At 55.9% G+C, this 17,238-nt stretch overlaps 1 protein-coding gene across 1 annotated transcript; it reads right to left on the minus strand.

The window, feature by feature from the left end:
* Positions 1-130: 130 nt before the first annotated feature.
* Positions 131-13,387, minus strand: LOC136475501 (small nuclear ribonucleoprotein SmD3b-like). The gene is made up of 4 exons (XM_066472978.1): positions 13,060-13,387; positions 12,860-12,979; positions 12,651-12,707; positions 131-436 (listed from the first exon to the last, which is right to left on the minus strand). Exons 1-4 carry the CDS (start codon positions 13,216-13,218, stop codon positions 374-376), a joined length of 399 nt encoding a protein of 132 aa, XP_066329075.1. The 5' UTR covers positions 13,219-13,387; the 3' UTR covers positions 131-373.
* Between the last annotated feature and the right edge of the window lie 3,851 nt (positions 13,388-17,238).

The following is a 17,238-nucleotide window of genomic DNA, read 5'->3' on the forward strand; positions in this document are numbered from 1 at the left end:
CTAAAGCAGCAACAAGTACCAAGGGCACCAGTACTCACAACTATCACCATAATCATGAAGCTACCTCAACAGCAAAGCTAGGGAACGTGAAGAAAGAGCACATTTTCTGACCAGTACAAGCAGCAGTCAATAACCAAATCGCACCCTCAATAGCAACATAGCATCGTTGAAACTTTCTTCTCGTGCTTAAAGCTAACACCACACTTGAGCAATACACTGTGGGGCAAAGTTACATAAGTTTTGCATCCATTCCGTGAACACAAACTACTGCAGATAAGCTACCTTACAAGCATGGCTGCCCAAGCAAAGATTTAGCAACTAGGGCAAAAGCTTGGTTTGCCTGATAAAAGCGTGCGCGATCCTTTAGACAGATCTACCTCCTCACAGGGGGTGCACCACCTCGTCCAACAGGACCACCGCCACGACCAGCAGCAGCCTACATCAAGTGGCAGGCAAAAGGTTAGAACATATGTATAACACAAAAGTATGCACACAAATAAAAGGATCTGAATGTGTGCAGGCATATATCAGATTCTGTTAGTCGCTGAATTCTTACGCTCGGTAATAGCAGAATTCTAACTCTCATCGAGAGAGGATGACACTAGAAGTTGGGGTAATTTTCTGGTTTATTTCTCACACAAATACCATGCCAACCTGAGGGATTGGGGATACATATTTATAGGCTGCTAACCAGCCAAGCATATGCCAAGATGCTGTCCTAGATGCTAAGATGCTGTCATAACCAGTCAAGGATACTGTCATTGATGGGCAGCAAGACCACCATGCTGCTGCAGCCCCACAAAGACCTACACAGAGACTTATCCATCATTCTCCCCCTAAGTCTTGTGCGTTGTCTTGTGGGAAAGTTGAACCATCCCCATCCTGGAGCAGAGCTCAAGGAACTTGATCCTCCCAAGAGGCTTGGTAAGCAGGTCCGCAAGCTGGTCCTTGGTGTTGATGTAGCTCGCCTTGATGCTCCCTTCCTTCAAACAGCCTCGGATGAAGTGGTACCTCACCCGGATGTGCTTACTCCGTTCATGGAAAACGGGGTTCTTTGCCAAGGCCAGAGCGGACTTGCTGTCCATCCTGAGCTCCACCGCTCTAGTGTCTCTACCGAGGAGATCACCGAGCAGTCAAGCGAGCCAGAGCGCCTGAGTCGAAGCGGTGGAGGCCGCTATGTACTCGGCCTCGCAGCTGGACAGGGCCACCACCTGCTGCTTGACCGACTGCCAGCTAACGAGGCACTTGCCGAGGAGGAAGAGGATCCAGCTCGTGCTCTTGCTGGTGTCGATGTCGCCGGCGTGGTCACTGTCGCTGTACCCGACGAAGTGTGCCGCCCCAGGGCACCTAGGGTAATAGAGGCCGTGGTCGAGAGTCCCCGCAACGTAGCGGATGATCCTCTTCACAGCCTGTTGGTGCTCCGTCGTCGGTCGCTGCATGAACCGACTAACGTAGCCGACGGAGAATGCCAAGTCCGGCCGTGTGTGGGCGAGGTAGCGAAGACTCCCCACAAGACGCCGGTACTGCGTAGCGTCCACCTCCTCCGTCGTGCTGTCGTGGCTCAGCTTCAGCCTCTCCTCCATCGGAGTGAGAGCTGGGTTGCAGTCGGTGAGCCCAGCTAGCTCAACGACGCGCTTGGCGTAGGCGGTCTGTCGAAACGTGATCCCGGAGTCATCCTAGTGCACCTCGATTCCTAGATAGATGGAGAGAGGCCCCATGTCACTCATCTGTAAGGTGGCCTTCATCTCTTCCTTGAATGCCGCCACCTCCGCATCCTTAGTGCCGGTGATCACCAAGTCGTCGACGTATACACTCACCAGCAGAGCATTTCCTCCACTGTCCCGTCGATAGATGGCTGCCTCGTGCGGGCTTTGCTCGAAGCCCATCCCCTTTAGCGTGGAATCCAACTTGGCATTCCACGCCCTCGGTGCCTGCCGCAAGCCATAGAGGGCCTTGCGCAGGCGGAGCACCTTGCCCTCCTTGCCGGGGATCGCAAATCCCGGCGGCTGGTGCACGTAGACCTCCTCCTTCAAGTCGTCGTTAAGGAACGCCGACTTGACGTCCATGTGATGAACACGCCAGCCCTCCTGGGCAGCTAGCGCAAAGAGGAGTCGCACGGACTCCATCCGTGCCACGGGAGCAAAGGCGTCGTCGAAGTCGACCCCCTCCTGCTGCACGAAACCTCGTGCCACCAAGCGAGCCTTGTGCTTGACGATGGTGCCGGCTTCATCCCTCTTCAGCTTGTACACCCACTTAAGGGTGATCGCGCGGTGACCACGAGGAAGGTCAGCAAGCTCCCAGGTGCGGTTCTTCTCAACCGCATCCATCTCCAACTGCATCCCTTGAAGTGGATGGAGGCTCGGGGACTGGGGTAGACGCGCTCGTTGAAGAAGAGCTGCCTACTCCCCCAGCTCCCTTGAAGTGGACGTACTCAACAGTGAAGTCGTCGTACGTCGGAGCCGAGCCGTCGTCCACCGCCTTGTCCCACGCCCATCCTCGCCCTTCGTTGAACACAACGTCGCACGACGTGCACACACGCTGTCTTCGGGTCGAGGATGCAGTAGGCCTTCGAACCCTCCGCGTAGCCGATGAACACTCCCGGAGTGCTCCTGTCGTCGAGCTTGCTGATGTGGCCAAGCTCCTTGGCGAACGCGAGGCAGTCGAAGACCCGCAAGTGGGAGACCGCCGGCTTGCGCCCATGCCAAGCCTCGTACGGCATCCTGCCGTCGAGCGCCTTGGTAGGCGAGCGGTTGAGGATGTAGACGACCGACACCACCGCCTCTCCCCAGAAGACAGCCGGCATCCCCCTCTGCTTGAGAAGGGCCCGAGCCATCCCCACAACCGTCTGGTTGCGCCGCTCGACGACACCGTTCTGCTGCGGGCTGTACGGCGCGGAGTAGTGGCGCTGAATGCCCTCATCAGCGCAGTACGACGCGAATTCAGCCACCGTGAATTCACCGCCGTTGTCGGTGCGCAGCACGCGCAGCTTGCGGCCGCACTCCGCCTCCGCAGCAGCCTGCGTGCGCCTGATGGCGTCCGCAGCCTCTCCCTTGCTGCCGAGGACCATCACCCACATGTAGCGGGAGAAGTCGTCGACGAGCAGCAGGAAGTAGCGTCGTCCTCCCGGTGTGGCCGGTGTCACCGGGCCACACAAGTCCCCGTGCACAAGCTCGAGCCTCTCCTTGGCTCGAAAGCTCGCCCGCTGGGGAAAGGGGAGTCGCCTCTGCTTCGTCAACACGCAGACGTCGCAGAGCTGCTCCACATGGTCGAGGCACGGCAGGCCTCGCACCATCTCCGTGGCACTGAGCCGCTTCAGGGCCTCGAAGTGAAGGTGCCCGAAGCGCTCGTGCCACTACCATGCCTCGTCATCCCGACGAGCAGCGAGACAGAGGGGTTGTGCCACCTGCACGTTAAGGACGTAGAGTCAATTTGCGCTTCTGGATACCTTGGCAAGAAGGCGGCGACGGCGATCCCAAATCCTCATGACTCCATCCTCAACCACCACGCGTGAGTCGTTCTCATCCAGCTGCCCCAAGCTGATGATGGAGTTCCTCAACGCGGGGATGTAGTAGACTCCGGTGAGCAGCCTGTGCTCACCAGACACAGCGGTGAAGATGACGGAGCCGGCGCCCTTGATCTCCACGCCGGAGGCATCCCCAAACTTGACGGAGCCTCGGACGCTAGATTCAAGCTCGGTGAAGAACTCCCATCGACCGGTCATGTGATGGGTGGCGCCGGTGTCGAGGCACCACCCGTCAGTCTTGTCGTTGCCGGAGCCATTGCCGAGGAGGACGTGTGCTTTTGGCTCATCAAGGTGGAGGAGAGCCGCTGCGGCCGATGCCGCTGGAGGTAGCTCGATGCTTGCATGTGCCATGAACAGAACCGGCTCCTCCTCCTCCGCCTGTGCGACGTGGGCCTGGCCGCGTCGTGGCTGTCGACAATCCTTGGCCCAATGGCCAAGCTGGCCGCAGTTGCGGCAGGTGTCGTCTCGTGCCGGCTTGTGCTTGCCGGCGGCGCTGCCCTAGGCGCCTCCGCGGGCATCACCCTCGGCACGTCCTCGCACCCCGGCCTAGGCGTCTCTACGCGCCTTGCGCGGCTTGCCACGCTTGCGGTCGCCTGTCGTGGAAAAAGGCTCCCCCTTCTTCCGATCACCTTGACAGGCAGCCCACTGCTCCCGAGTGAGAATGAGCTTCCCGCCAGTGGTGATGGGCCCCGAGAGTGACCGTGGCTCATCGCTGTCGATGACCTTGAGGCGACCTATCGCCTCCTCGATCGACATCGTGGAGAGATCCAACAGGGACTCGATCGAGCGAGCCATCTGCTTGTACTTCTCGGGGACGCAGCGGAAGAACTTTTCAACAGCTCTCTCCTCGCCGTAGGTGTCATCGCCGAACTACACCATCTTCTGCAACAGAGTGTTGAGACGGAGAGCAAAATCATCAACGTCCTCACCTGGCTTGAAGGCCAGGTTCTCCCACTCCTTGCGAAGTGCCTGCAGTGTGGACTTGCGGACGCGGTCGCTGCCGATGCGTGCCGCAGCGATGGCGTCCCAAGCCTTCTTGCCAGTCCGCTTGTTGGTAAGCGAGAACTGCATCTCGGGCGGGACTGCAGCGATGAGGGCATCCAGCGCCCGTCGATCCTGGTCGTAATCGACGTCGCCGTACCGGACTGCCTCCCACATGTGCCGCACCTGGAGCTTTACCCTCATCACCGCAACCCACTCGACGTAGTTGGTCTTAGTGAGGGTAGGCCACCCACCACCAGGGCCGACGTCCCTGACAACAGCCTAGAGCCCGTGGTAACCACGGTACCGATCCGGGGAGAGAGAGCCACGCTGCCTGTGAAAGCCGCGCTCTCCATCGACCCGTCTGCCACCGTTGCCGTGCGCGCCTCCTCCAGGAGCGCCGTCGGCGCGTCCGCGCCTGTCTGGGCTGCCGTCGCGCTCGTGGGCGTGTGCGGCTGCCCACTGCGCCGCCCGTGCTCGCGCTGCCTCTCTTTCCAGCAGCTTGAGGTCCACGTCGGCGCTGTCGTCAGCAGAAACGGAGCTGCTGATGCTGCCGCGCAGAGCCTCGACCTCGGCTGCCGCCGCACGCGCTGCATCCACCGCCGCCGCCGCTTCCGCTCCGGCTGTTGCCAGCTCCGCCGCTGCCAGCCTCAACGCCCTTGCCGCCGCCGCAGCAGTCTCTGCCGCCGCTCGCTCGCGTTCCTCTGCCGCGGTAAGTTCGGCCTCCTGCCGACGCCGCGTGCTCGAGGCGACCGAGCGCTGAGACTGCCCTGCGGACATGACGCGCTACCGGGGGCTGCTACGTGGAGAGAGGGCTGCTTCAGACGAGGTAGAGGGAGAGGAGTGAGCAGGAGCGGCCGGAGCTGCTGCTGCTCCCGGCTGGGGCAGTTGCGAGGCTGGGAAAGGAGATGAGCAGGAGATGCTCAGGCTACAGGATAGTACGATTCTTATACCAGTTGTTAATCGCAGAATTCTTACTCTTGGTAGTAGCAGAATTCTTACTCTCATCGAGAGATGATGACACTAGGAGTTGGGGCAATTTTCTGGTTCATTTCTCACACAAATGCCATGCCAACCTGAGGGGTTGGGGATACATATTTATAGGCTGCTAGCCAGCCAAGCATATACCAAGATGCTAGTCTAAGATGATGTCCTAGATGGGCAGCAAGACCACCATGCTGCTGCAGCCCCACAAAGACCTACACAGAGACTTATCCATCAGATTCATGGAAGTCGTGTAAATACAAAGATGATTTCAATGCAGATGGTTGCACATTTTAAAGTTCACATGCGAACACTCCCAAGATGCTTCAAATTCAAAATTCAAATTCCCTTATAAGTGGGTGCTGACTGCTGATTGGTAGGCAAAAACATAGGAAATGTGATACATGACTTGTTGTGATCAAAGTCAGAACAGTTCATATTCTTCATGCTTTCTTACGCAAATTAAGCTAGATTGTGTAAATACATTTGTTCTAAACTTCATGGTGTACTCTCACATTTTAGTTCTGGGTAGGAAGATTTCAAGATCAAACGGTTGAAAAGAAAAGGGTGACTTCAAACACAAAATACTCTTTTCTTAGTATAAATCCACAGGCTCGGGAGAAAGTAAAATCAAGACTATTACCCATCTTGAAGAGAAGGTGATAGTGCAACTAGCAAGGACATTCAATAGCAACTTGAGATGAAACATGGAAACATCGTGTCTTATGATGGATAAGTTTGGCTGGTCTATTGTGGGGCTGTTGGAGGCTGTTGCACAAGGACAGCATCTAGTCTTTGTGGGGCTGTTGGCTGTTAGCATCTAGGACAGTGGCTGTTAGCATCTAGGACAGCATATTAGAGGACAGCATCTTAGAGGACAGCACCTTAGCATCTTAGACAAGCATCTTAGACTAGCATTTTGGCATATGCTTGGCTGGCTAGCAGCCTATAAATATGTAACCCCAACCCCTCAGGTTGGCATGGCATTTGTGTGAGTTTGTGTGAGAAATAGACAAGAAAATTGCCCCAACTCCTAGTGTCATCCTCTCTCGATGAGAGTAAGAATTCTCCTACTACCAAGAGTGAGAATTCAGCGACTAACAAGTGGTATCGGAGCCGTATTATCCTGTAGCCTGAGCATCTCTTGCTCATCTTCTCTCCCAGCCCCACAACAGTCCCAGCTGTTGGCAGCAGCAGCTCCTCCGGCCGCTCCTGTTCACTCTTCTCCCAGCTCGTCTGAAGCAGCCCTCTCCCCACGAAGCAGCCCCGCGGTAGCGCGTCATGTCCGTAGGGCAGTCTCAGCGCTCGGTCGCCTCGAGCACGCGGCGTCGACAGGAGGCCGAACTTGCCGCGGCAGAGGAACGCGAGCGAGCGGCGGCAGAGACCGCTGCGGCGGCAGCAAGGGCGTCGAGGCTAGCAGCGGCGGAGCTAGCAGCAGCCAGAGCGGAGGCGGAAGCAGCGGCGGCGGCGAATGCAGCGCGTGCGGCGGCGGCGGAGGTCGAGGCTCTGCGCGGCAGCATCGGCAGCTCCATTTCCGCTGACAACACCACCGACGCAGACCTCGAGCTGCTAGAGAGGGAGGCAGCGCGAGCGCGGGCGGCGCAGTGGGCAGCCGCGCACGTCCACGAGCGTGGCGGCAGCCCAGACAGGCGCGGACGCGCTGGCGGCGCTTCTGGAGGAGGCGCGCACGGCGGTGGCGCTCCTGGGGCAGCCGCGCACGCCCACGAGCGCGGCGGCAGCCCAGACAGGCGCAAACGCGCCGGTGGCGCTCCTGGAGGAGGCGCGCACGGCGACGGCGCTCCTGGAGGAGGCGCGCACGGTAACGGTGGCGAACGGGTCGATGGAGAGCGCGGCCTTCACAGGCAGCGTGGCTCTCTCTCCCCGGATCGGTACCGACGGGTCGATGGAGAGCGCGGCCTTCACAGGCAGCGTGGCTCTCTCTCCCCGGATCGGTACCGTGGTTACCACGGGCTCCAGGCTGTTGTCAGGGACGTCGGTCCCGGCGGTGGGTGGCCCACCCTCACCAAGACCAACTACGTCGAGTGGGCTGCGGTGATGAGGGTAAAGCTCTAGGTGCGGCACATGTGGGAGGCAGTCCGGTACGGCGACGTCGACTACGACCTAGATCGACGGGCGCTGGATGCTCTCATCGCTGCAGTCCCGCCCGAGATGCAGTTCTCGCTTACCAGCAAGCGGACTGCCAAGGAGGCTTGGGATGCCATCGCTGCGGCACGCATCGGCAGCGACCGCGCCCGCAAGTCCACACTGCAGGCACTTCGCAAGGAGTGGGAGAACCTGGCCTTCAAGCCAGGTGAGGACGTTGATGACTTTGCTCTCCGTCTCAACACTCTGTTGCAGAAGATGGTGCAGTTCGGCGACGACACCTACGGCGAGGAGAGAGCTGTCGAAAAGCTCTTCCGCTGCGTCCCCGAGAAGTACAAGCAGATGGCTCGCTCGATCGAGTCGCTGCTGGATCTCTCCACGATGTCGATCGAGGAGGCGATAGGTCGCCTCAAGGTCGTCGACAGTGATGAGCCACAGTCCCTCTCGGGGCCCATCACCATTGGCGGGAAGCTCCTTCTCACTCGGGAGCAGTGGCTTGCCAGCCAGGGTGACCGGAGGAAGGGGGAGCCTTCTTCCGCGACAGGCGGCCGCAAGCGTGGCAAGCCGCGCAAGGCGCGCAGAGACGCCCAGGCCGGGGCGCGAGGACGTGCCGAGGGTGATGCCCGCGGAGGCGCCCAGGGCGGCGCCGCCGGCAGGCACAAACCGGCACGAGACGACACCTGCCGCAACTGCGGCCAGCTTGGCCATTGGGCCAAGGACTGTCGACAGCCACGACGCGGCCAGGCCCACGTCGCACAGGCGGAGGAGGAGGAGCCGGCTCTGTTCATGGCACATGCCAGCATCGAGCTACCTCCAACGGCACCGGCCGCAGCGGCTCTCCTCCACCTCGACGAGCCAAAAGCACACGCCCTCCTCGGCGACAGCTCCGGCAACGACAAGACTGACGGGTGGTGCCTCGACACCGGCGCCACCCATCACATGACCGGTCGACGGGAGTTCTTCACCGAGCTTGACTCTAGCGTCCGAGGCTCCGTCAAGTTTGGGGATGCCTCCGGCGTGGAGATCAAGGGCGTCGGCTCCGTCATCTTCACCACCGTGTCTGGTGAGCACAGGCTGCTCACCGGAGTCTACTACATCCCCGCGTTGAGGAACTCCATCATCAGCTTGGGACAGCTGGATGAGAACGGTTCGCGCGTGGTGGTTGAGGACGGAGTCATGAGGATTTGGGATCGTCGTCGTCGCCTTCTTGCCAAGGTATCCAGAAGCGCAAATCGACTCTACGTCCTTAACGTGCAGGTGGCACAACTCCTCTGTCTCGCTGCTCGTCGGGACGACGAGGCGTGGCAGTGGCACGAGCGTTTCGGGCACCTTCACTTTGAGGCCCTGAAGCGGCTCAGTGCCACGGAGATGGTGCGAGGCCTGCCGTGCCTCGACCATGTGGAGCAGCTCTGCGACGTCTGCGTGTTGACGAAGCAGAGGCAACTCCCCTTTCCCCATCGGGCGAGCTTTCGAGCCAAGGAGAGGCTCGAGCTTGTGCACGGGGACTTGTGTGGCCCGGTGACACCAGCCACACCGGGAGGGCGACGCTACTTCCTGCTCCTCGTCGACGACCTCTCTCGCTACATGTGGGTGATGGTCCTCGGCAGCAAGAGAGAGGCTGCGGACGCCATCAGGCGCACGCAGGCTGCTGCGGAGGCGGAGTGCGGCCGCAAGCTGCGCGTGCTGCGCACCGACAACGGCGGTGAATTCACGGCGGCTGAATTCGCGTCGTACTGCGCTGACGAGGGCATTCAGCGCCACTACTCCGCGCCGTACAGCCCGCAGCAGAACGGCGTCGTCGAGCGGCGCAACCAGACGGTTGTGGGGATGGCTTGGGCCCTCCTCAAGCAGAGGGGGATGCCGGCTATCTTCTGGGGAGAGGCGGTGGTGACGGCCGTCTACATCCTCAACCGCTCGCCTACCAAGGCGCTCGACGGCAGGACGCCGTACGAGGCTTGGCATGGGCGCAAGCCGGCGGTCTCCCACTTGCGGGTCTTCGGCTGCCTCGCGTTCGCCAAGGAGCTTGGCCACATCAGCAAGCTCGACGACAGGAACACTCCGGGAGTGTTCATCGGCTACGCGGAGGGCTCGAAGGCCTACCGCATCCTCGACCCGAAGACACAGCGTGTGCGCACGGCGCGCGTCGTTGTGTTCGACGAAGGGCGAGGATGGGCATGGGACAAGGCGGTGGACGACGGCTCGGCTCCGACGTACGACGACTTCTCTGTCGAGTACGTCCACTTCGAGGGAGCTGGGGGAGTAGGCGGCTCTTCTTCGGCGAGCGCGTCTACCCCAGTCCCCGAGCCTCCACCGACCCCGGCGCCTGCTACTCCGACAGCACCACGCTCTCCAGCCAGGACCTCGGCTGCGATGAGTTCTTCGCCGGCTCCATCACAGCCTGCAACGCCACGCACTCCAGCACCGACAGGCACCACTCCGGGCACGTCTACTCCACCACCAGCTCGTGTCGAGCACGGCCCGGTTGAGCTCGCTACTCCGCTCTCTCACGACGAGGAGCGCGTCGACGCGTACCACGACGGCGAGCCGTTGCGGTACCGTACGATGGAGAACCTTCTCGGCGACCAGCCGGTGCCGGGACCGGTGCCTCACGACCTGGAGGCGCAGTTGCACCTTGCATGTGACGACGGCGAGCCTCGGTCGTTTGCAGAGGCCGAGAGACACGCGGCATGGCGCGCCGCGATGCAGTTGGAGATGGATGCGGTTGAGAAGAACCGCACCTGGGAGCTTGCTGACCTTCCTCGTGGTCATCGCGCGATCACCCTTAAGTGGGTGTACAAGCTGAAGAGGGATGAAGCCGGTGCCATCGTCAAGCACAAGGCTCGCTTGGTGGCACGAGGTTTCGTGCAGCAGGAGGAGGTCGACTTCGACGACGCCTTTGCTCCCGTGGCACGGATGGAGTCCGTGCGACTCCTCCTTGCGCTAGCTGCCCTAGAGGGCTGGCGTGTTCATAACATGGACGTCAAGTCGGCGTTCCTTAACGGCGACTTGAAGGAGGAGGTCTACGTGCACCAGCCGCCGGGATTTGCGATCCCCAGCAAGGAGGGCAAGGTACTCCGCCTGCGCAAGGCCCTCTATGGCTTGCGGCAGGCACCGAGGGCGTGGAATGCCAAGTTGGATTCCACGCTAAAGGGGATGGGCTTCGAGCAAAGCCCGCACGAGGCGGCCATCTACCGACGGGGCAATGGAGGAAATGCCCTGCTGGTGGGTGTCTACGTCAACGACTTGGTGATCACCGGCACCAAGGATGCGGAGGTGGCAGCATTCAAGGAAGAGATGAAGGCCACCTTCCAGATGAGTGACCTGGGGCCTCTCTCCTACCTGGGAATCGAGGTGCACCAAGATGACTCTGGGATCACGCTTCGACAGACCGCCTACGCCAAGCGCGTCGTTGAGCAAGCTGGGCTCACCGACTGCAACCCAGCTCTCACTCCGATGGAGGAGAGGCTGAAGCTGAGCCGCGACAGCACGACAGAGGAGGTGGACGCTACGTAGTACCGGCGTCTTGTGGGGAGCCTTCGCTACCTCGCCCACACACGGCCGGACTTGGCGTTCTCCGTCGACTACGTTAGTCGGTTCATGCAGCGACCGACGACGGAGCACCAGCAGGCTGTGAAGAGGATCATCCGCTACGTTGCGGGGACTCTCGACCACGGCCTCTACTACCCGAGGTGCCCTGGGGCGGCACACTTCGTCGGGTACAGCGACAGCGACCACGTCGGCGACATCGACACCAGCAAGAGCATGAGCGGGATCCTCTTCTTCCTCGGCAAGTGCCTCGTTAGCTGGCAGTCGGTCAAGCAGCAGGTGGTGGCCCTGTCCAGCTGCGAGGCCGAGTACATAGCGGCCTCCACCGCTTCGACTCAGGCGCTCTGGCTCGCTCGACTGCTTGGTGATCTCCTCGGCAGAGACACTAGAGCGGTGGAGCTCAGGGTGGACAGCAAGTCCGCTCTAGCGGCAAAGAACCCCGTGTTCCACGAACGCAGCAAGCACATCCGGGTGAGGTACCACTTCATCCGAGGCTGTTTGGAGGAAGGGAGCATCAAGGCGAGCTACATCAACACCAAGGACCAGCTTGCGGACCTGCTCACCAAGCCCCTTGGGAGGATCAAGTTCCTTGAGCTCTGCTCCAGGACCGGGATGGTTCAACTTTCCCACAAGACGACGCACAAGACTTAGGGGGAGAATGATGGATAAGTCTGGCTGGTCTATTGTGGGGCTGTTGGAGGCTGTTGCACAAGGACAACATCTAGTCTTTGTGGGGCTGTTGGCTGTTAGCATCTAGGACAGTGGCTGTTAGCATCTAGGACAGCATATTAGAGGACAGCATCTTAGAGGACAGCACCTTAGCATCTTAGACTAGCATCTTAGCATCTTAGACTAGCATCTTGGCATATGCTTGACTGGCTAGCAGCCTATAAATATGTAACCCCAACCCCTCAGGTTGGCATGGCATTTGTGTGAGTTTGTGTGAGAAATAGACAAGAAAATTGCCCCAACTCCTAGTGTCATCCTCTCTCGATGAGAGTAAGAATTCTCCTACTACCAAGAGTGAGAATTCAGCGACTAACATCTTAGATTTAACATGAGAGCAACTACAGGAGAAAGACGTTCTAATGTGCAGGAGCAATAAGCCAGGTGAGGCTCATGATCAATAGTAAGAATTGCATTGCCTCTCCCACGCTAGTCTAGCTAAAACATATCTCAAGCTGCTTGCCTTGGTTCAAATGATCATGCAAAGAGTGACGTGTGAGAATTGCAGCATGGCAAAGAATGGGGATTGGGCAATGCTGTCAAAGGCGTGTCTAGATTACTAGATATGGAGGACTGCTGTATGATGTTCTGTGCTTATAGCTATTTGGATAATGTTGCATGTGTTGGACTGCGTTCAGCATCATGAACTACATCTAGACAGCAGTTGAAGATTTATTCACAGGAGCTAAGAATCTTGTAAAATTCAAAATTTATGGAGTTATTGAATGAATCAAATCCTTCCAGATTAACAAGTGATGCTTGTGGAGAGAAAGCACGATGTGATTACCCTAGCACGCATGGCAACCGCGCGGCCTCGGCCGACACCAACAGCTGAGCCTTTACCCTGCAGGAAGATGAGCGATGGTTAGCAATTAAGCATGTGCTAGTATTTATTTAGTGTGGTATATGCCAAGATGAGGAAGAAATTGCAACAGTGGCATCATAAATAAAGGTGGTATGAACAAAAGAGGGAGGAGCAGGTGTAAGAGTGATGACCCTAATCCTGGCCTCGAGGCGCTTGAACATTGGGGCGTTCTTGAGCATGTCGGGTATGATCATGAACCTGACCCTGCTCCCTCTGATGAAGACGTGCTCCAGCTGCGACACCTTGCCGTCCTGGAATCCATCCATTGCTTGAACATTATTCAACAGAGATTTATTGAGAGACGAGGCAAACCAAACGAAACGAAACGAACCTTTGCCGTGAAGGTGATGTTTTCGAGCTGGCAGTTCCAGTTGTCCTCGCACTCGACCATGGAGCCGCGGTAGACCTCGCCGGTCTTGAGCTCGACCGTGACGACGTGGCCCGCCGCCTCGTGCAGCAGCTTCACCGGGATCCCGAGGCTGCGGCTCATCCTCTAACTGGATGGTCGGGCTCGCACGCGGCTGGAAGAAGCCCTTACCCTGTCGTCGGAGGCTGGGAGCAGCAGCGGGCAGGAGTCGGAATCGTCGAGGCAGTGGACGAGGGGAAAGGCGGCGGCGCGGCGAGGGTTTGCTTTGGTTGAGGGGTTTCTCTGCTCCCTCCGCCTACAACTCAGGTATGCTTTGGTTGGGCTGGGCTGGGATCATTGGCCCTGGGCCGGACCGATTCTCTGCTTCTTGGACTTTCAGGCCCACCCGACTCCAAACATCATCCCACTTCTATATCTATATATATATCTATATTCTACACCTATCTATATTTCCCTCAAAAAAATCTATATCTATATCTACGTCTATATTTATATTTATATCTATATCTACATCTATATATTTACACTTATATATAATAATATAAAGAGCCAAAATTCCTCCCATTTTTTTGGGTATGGCCTCCCTGAATGTGAAACTCTCTCTGTTTATATATAGAAATAGAAAATGTCTCTGTTCGTCCCTCTACGACTCTCCTAAGGAATTCTAATTCTATCCAAATAGATCTCTTAATCCTGAGTAAACTGAATAGGAATTCTAGCCCAAATAGAAAAAAGTTTAAGTCGAAATTAGGCAAAATCTTATCTTACTCGTAATATTAAACCAAAAAGAGTTTGGCCGAATGTTTATTGTTTCCACAGGATTTGAATTTCCATCTAGCAGATTGTTTGTCCTATCTAGAGAAAGCAGTCGGTCTTGCCTGGGTGCATGGTGTTCAAACGTACAAGAAAAGGAGAACGAGGAATCTTAATAATCCTATTATGTTTATATATGAAATCTTACTAAACTCTTAGACCTTGGCAAGACTATGGTCTTGTTTGGCATGGCTCCAACTCTGAGTGGAGCTGCTCCACTCCAGAACTCCAGGTGGAGCCAGCTCTAGGTGGAGTTGGAGCTGTCTGATTGAGGTGTTTGACTGGATTATAAGGATGGCAACGGGGACCCGATACCCGATACCCGACGGGTATTTGATCCATTAGGGAATGGGGATGAGATCATATCTTTACCCGCGGGCATCTAAATGGACAAGAATCCATACCCGACGGGTATAGCGGGTACGGGAACGTTCCCTGTTTACCCGTCCCCGTTAGCCGTTGGGGAACCCGACTATTTGAGCTGTCATGCGAGTATTAGGCCCAAAGAAGCTCAACATAGATATTTTGGTCCAAATCTGAACAGTCATATATATAATTTGTGTGTTCTAGGAACCCTCGTTCAATTTTTCCTCACCATCTCCGCCAGCAGCACAAGCACGCCTGTCTCATGAGCGCTCGTGCCCCTCGCTTCCTCAGTTCGGTCTCTCCGCCACCTTTGCTCGTCCTCCTCGCAACCTCGCTCCTTCTCCTCGGCATCTCCGAGACTCCGACACTTATACCCGGGTGAAGAAGAAACGTCTCCGATTGCAAAGCTGCGACCCCAAGTGTCATTGTTTATCGGGTATGCAGTACCCGTCGGGTATCTGTTACCCGACCGATACCCGACGGGTACGGGGATGGGCAAGAATCTATACCCGAGACAGTTAATGGGGATGGGGACGGAATGAATTCTCCATAGCGGGGAAGAGAACGTTCCGGCGATACCCGACGGGTATATACCCGTTGCCATCCTTAGGCTGGAAGGATGTCCCCAGCTCCAGAAAAGAGGAGTTTGAAGGTGAATTGTCATTCTTGCCCCCAACTCATGGTCCCATCTGTCATCCTCTTATTCTCCTCTTTTCTTTCTCAGGGACAGCAACGCCTCGCCATCGCGCTGCTCCTGGCGGGCAGCCTGGACCGCACGGCACACGCGCCCTCGACAAGATGTGCCACAGGAGCGGCGGGCGAGCGGCTGTTGACGGGGGTGGGGCGCTGTTGACGGCGGCGGCGAGGAGCCGATGAAAACATTCGCAACCAATGCTCGAAAGAAAACCCATCAATGGCGGCTCAGATCTCGCGTCGCCAGACCAGGCCCTCGCGCCCGCGGCAGAGCTCCAGCCCGCGGCGGCCCTCTACCGAGCTTGTGCCCGTGGAGAGCTCTTTCCCGTCCCTGAAGAAGCGCCCATAGAGAAGCGGAGGATCTTGTAGGGAACTCGCGGAGACCATGGAGAAGCGCCGTGGGAAACACGCGGCGGCACCCATGGAGCGCTCGCCCGAGGCCAGGATGCGCGACGGTGTTTAGGAGCGGGCGCGGCGGGCGGATCTGGGCGGGCACGGCGGCCGGAGTTGGGCGGGAACAGGGGCCGGAGCTAGGCGAGCGGGCGACGGAGATGCTTGAAGACCTTCGCGAATCCAGTCGGACGGGGAGGGAGTCACGGCGCGGGGGGCTCGGAAAAATAGAATCGAACCGTTTTTCTATAATCAGTGGCATTGGTGGGTAATTACCCACCAACTCCACGAGGAGGTTCAAAAGAGAGGGTTCTGGAGCAGCAAAAGAGATGCTCCAAAACTCCACCCCCATTTGCACTATAGCTCCATGGAGTTGGCAGCTCTATGGAGTTTTGGAGCTGAGGTGTTTGACTGGATTTTTTGCTGGAGTTCTGGAGTGGAGCCATGCCAAACATGCCCTATATATATGTGGGAGTTCTATGTTGTAATCACCCAGATTAATAAAAGGAATAAAGAATAGTCTCCTTAGCTCTTCTATGTCTATGTGTTCTACTTTATCTACTATGTTCTACTTTTATCCGACGTTGTTAGCGGAGCGGATATGCTACCTCTACATGCAACTAACCTGCATTGCATCGACATATATCGTTTCCGTCAAGTAGCCTGTTGTACGATAATGTTAAACGTCCTAAACAGTATATATCTACTAACCACTGTTCTACGTGGTACGTGAGATAGATTAAATTGATCGACATATACTTTACAAGGCATGATAGAATTGCATCCAGGAGATCGTGTTTGCCTTGTAGATGACTATTGAGTCGGGCTTTTTTTTTTGAGGGAGTTGGGCTAATTTTTTCTACACGGGCGCATAGTAGTAGATATATGTACAAGAAGTACGTATGCATGCTCGTGTATGAGCGATAACATGTACACCCATATGCTTGCACACGTGTGTGTGTATATATATATATATATATATATATATATATATATATATATATATATATATATATATATATATTCTGTAGCTGACTATAAAATAACTTATTTTGTAGTTACTTTGAGTTACGATAATTACTATGTTAATTTATGAGATTATAGTAAGTCCTTACTAAGTGGTTTACTATAACATTATGGTAAATATTCTCATGTGTTATAGTAACCCAACTATCGTAAATATGTATTGATATTATCGTAAATTAGTATATAAAATTATCGTAAATAGAGGTGGCTATAAAATAACTTATTTTTATAGCCAGCTACTGAATAGTCTCTCCCTATATATATGTGGATACAATGCAGGTTAGTTACATCCAGAAGATCGTGTTTGCCCTATGGCCGGCTACTGAATAGCCTCCACCCGCATCGTCGGACACCTACTGCCGAGATTGTAGATGTCTTTGCTCGTATCTACACGGCTCGTAGCCGCCACCCACCTCCACGGCCCGCACGCCACAGCCGCTCGGAAACAGGTTGAACAGGCCATCATAGGTCTCCGAGAGAAGCGGTCGAATTGAGTTTTTTTATAAAGAAAATCTGAAACATCTAAAAGAAATAAAAAGGTCTATATTAATTTAAAATTTTGCATTAGACCTCTGAATCCTGCGGATTTTATGTATGTCTTGTATTCTTGAAGAATAGGTCCTATATTTTTTTGGAAATTCCAGATTTGGGGTGTTTTTGAACAAAGTCCCTTTGGGAAAATCGAATACTATGGCTTGTTCTAAGTATTTAAATAGAAATTCCTGCACAATTGTGTGTGTTGTCAATTTAACAGTTGTTTGGATACATTTACAGTATTTATTGTCTATTACTGTATAGTTACCATTTGTTGATAGTGTTATTCTCTTTTGAATGCATTTATTTATCACGCATTAT

This window comes from Miscanthus floridulus, chromosome 8 (assembly GCF_019320115.1).
Source record: "Miscanthus floridulus cultivar M001 chromosome 8, ASM1932011v1, whole genome shotgun sequence".
Taxonomy (NCBI): Eukaryota; Viridiplantae; Streptophyta; class Magnoliopsida; order Poales; family Poaceae; genus Miscanthus; species Miscanthus floridulus.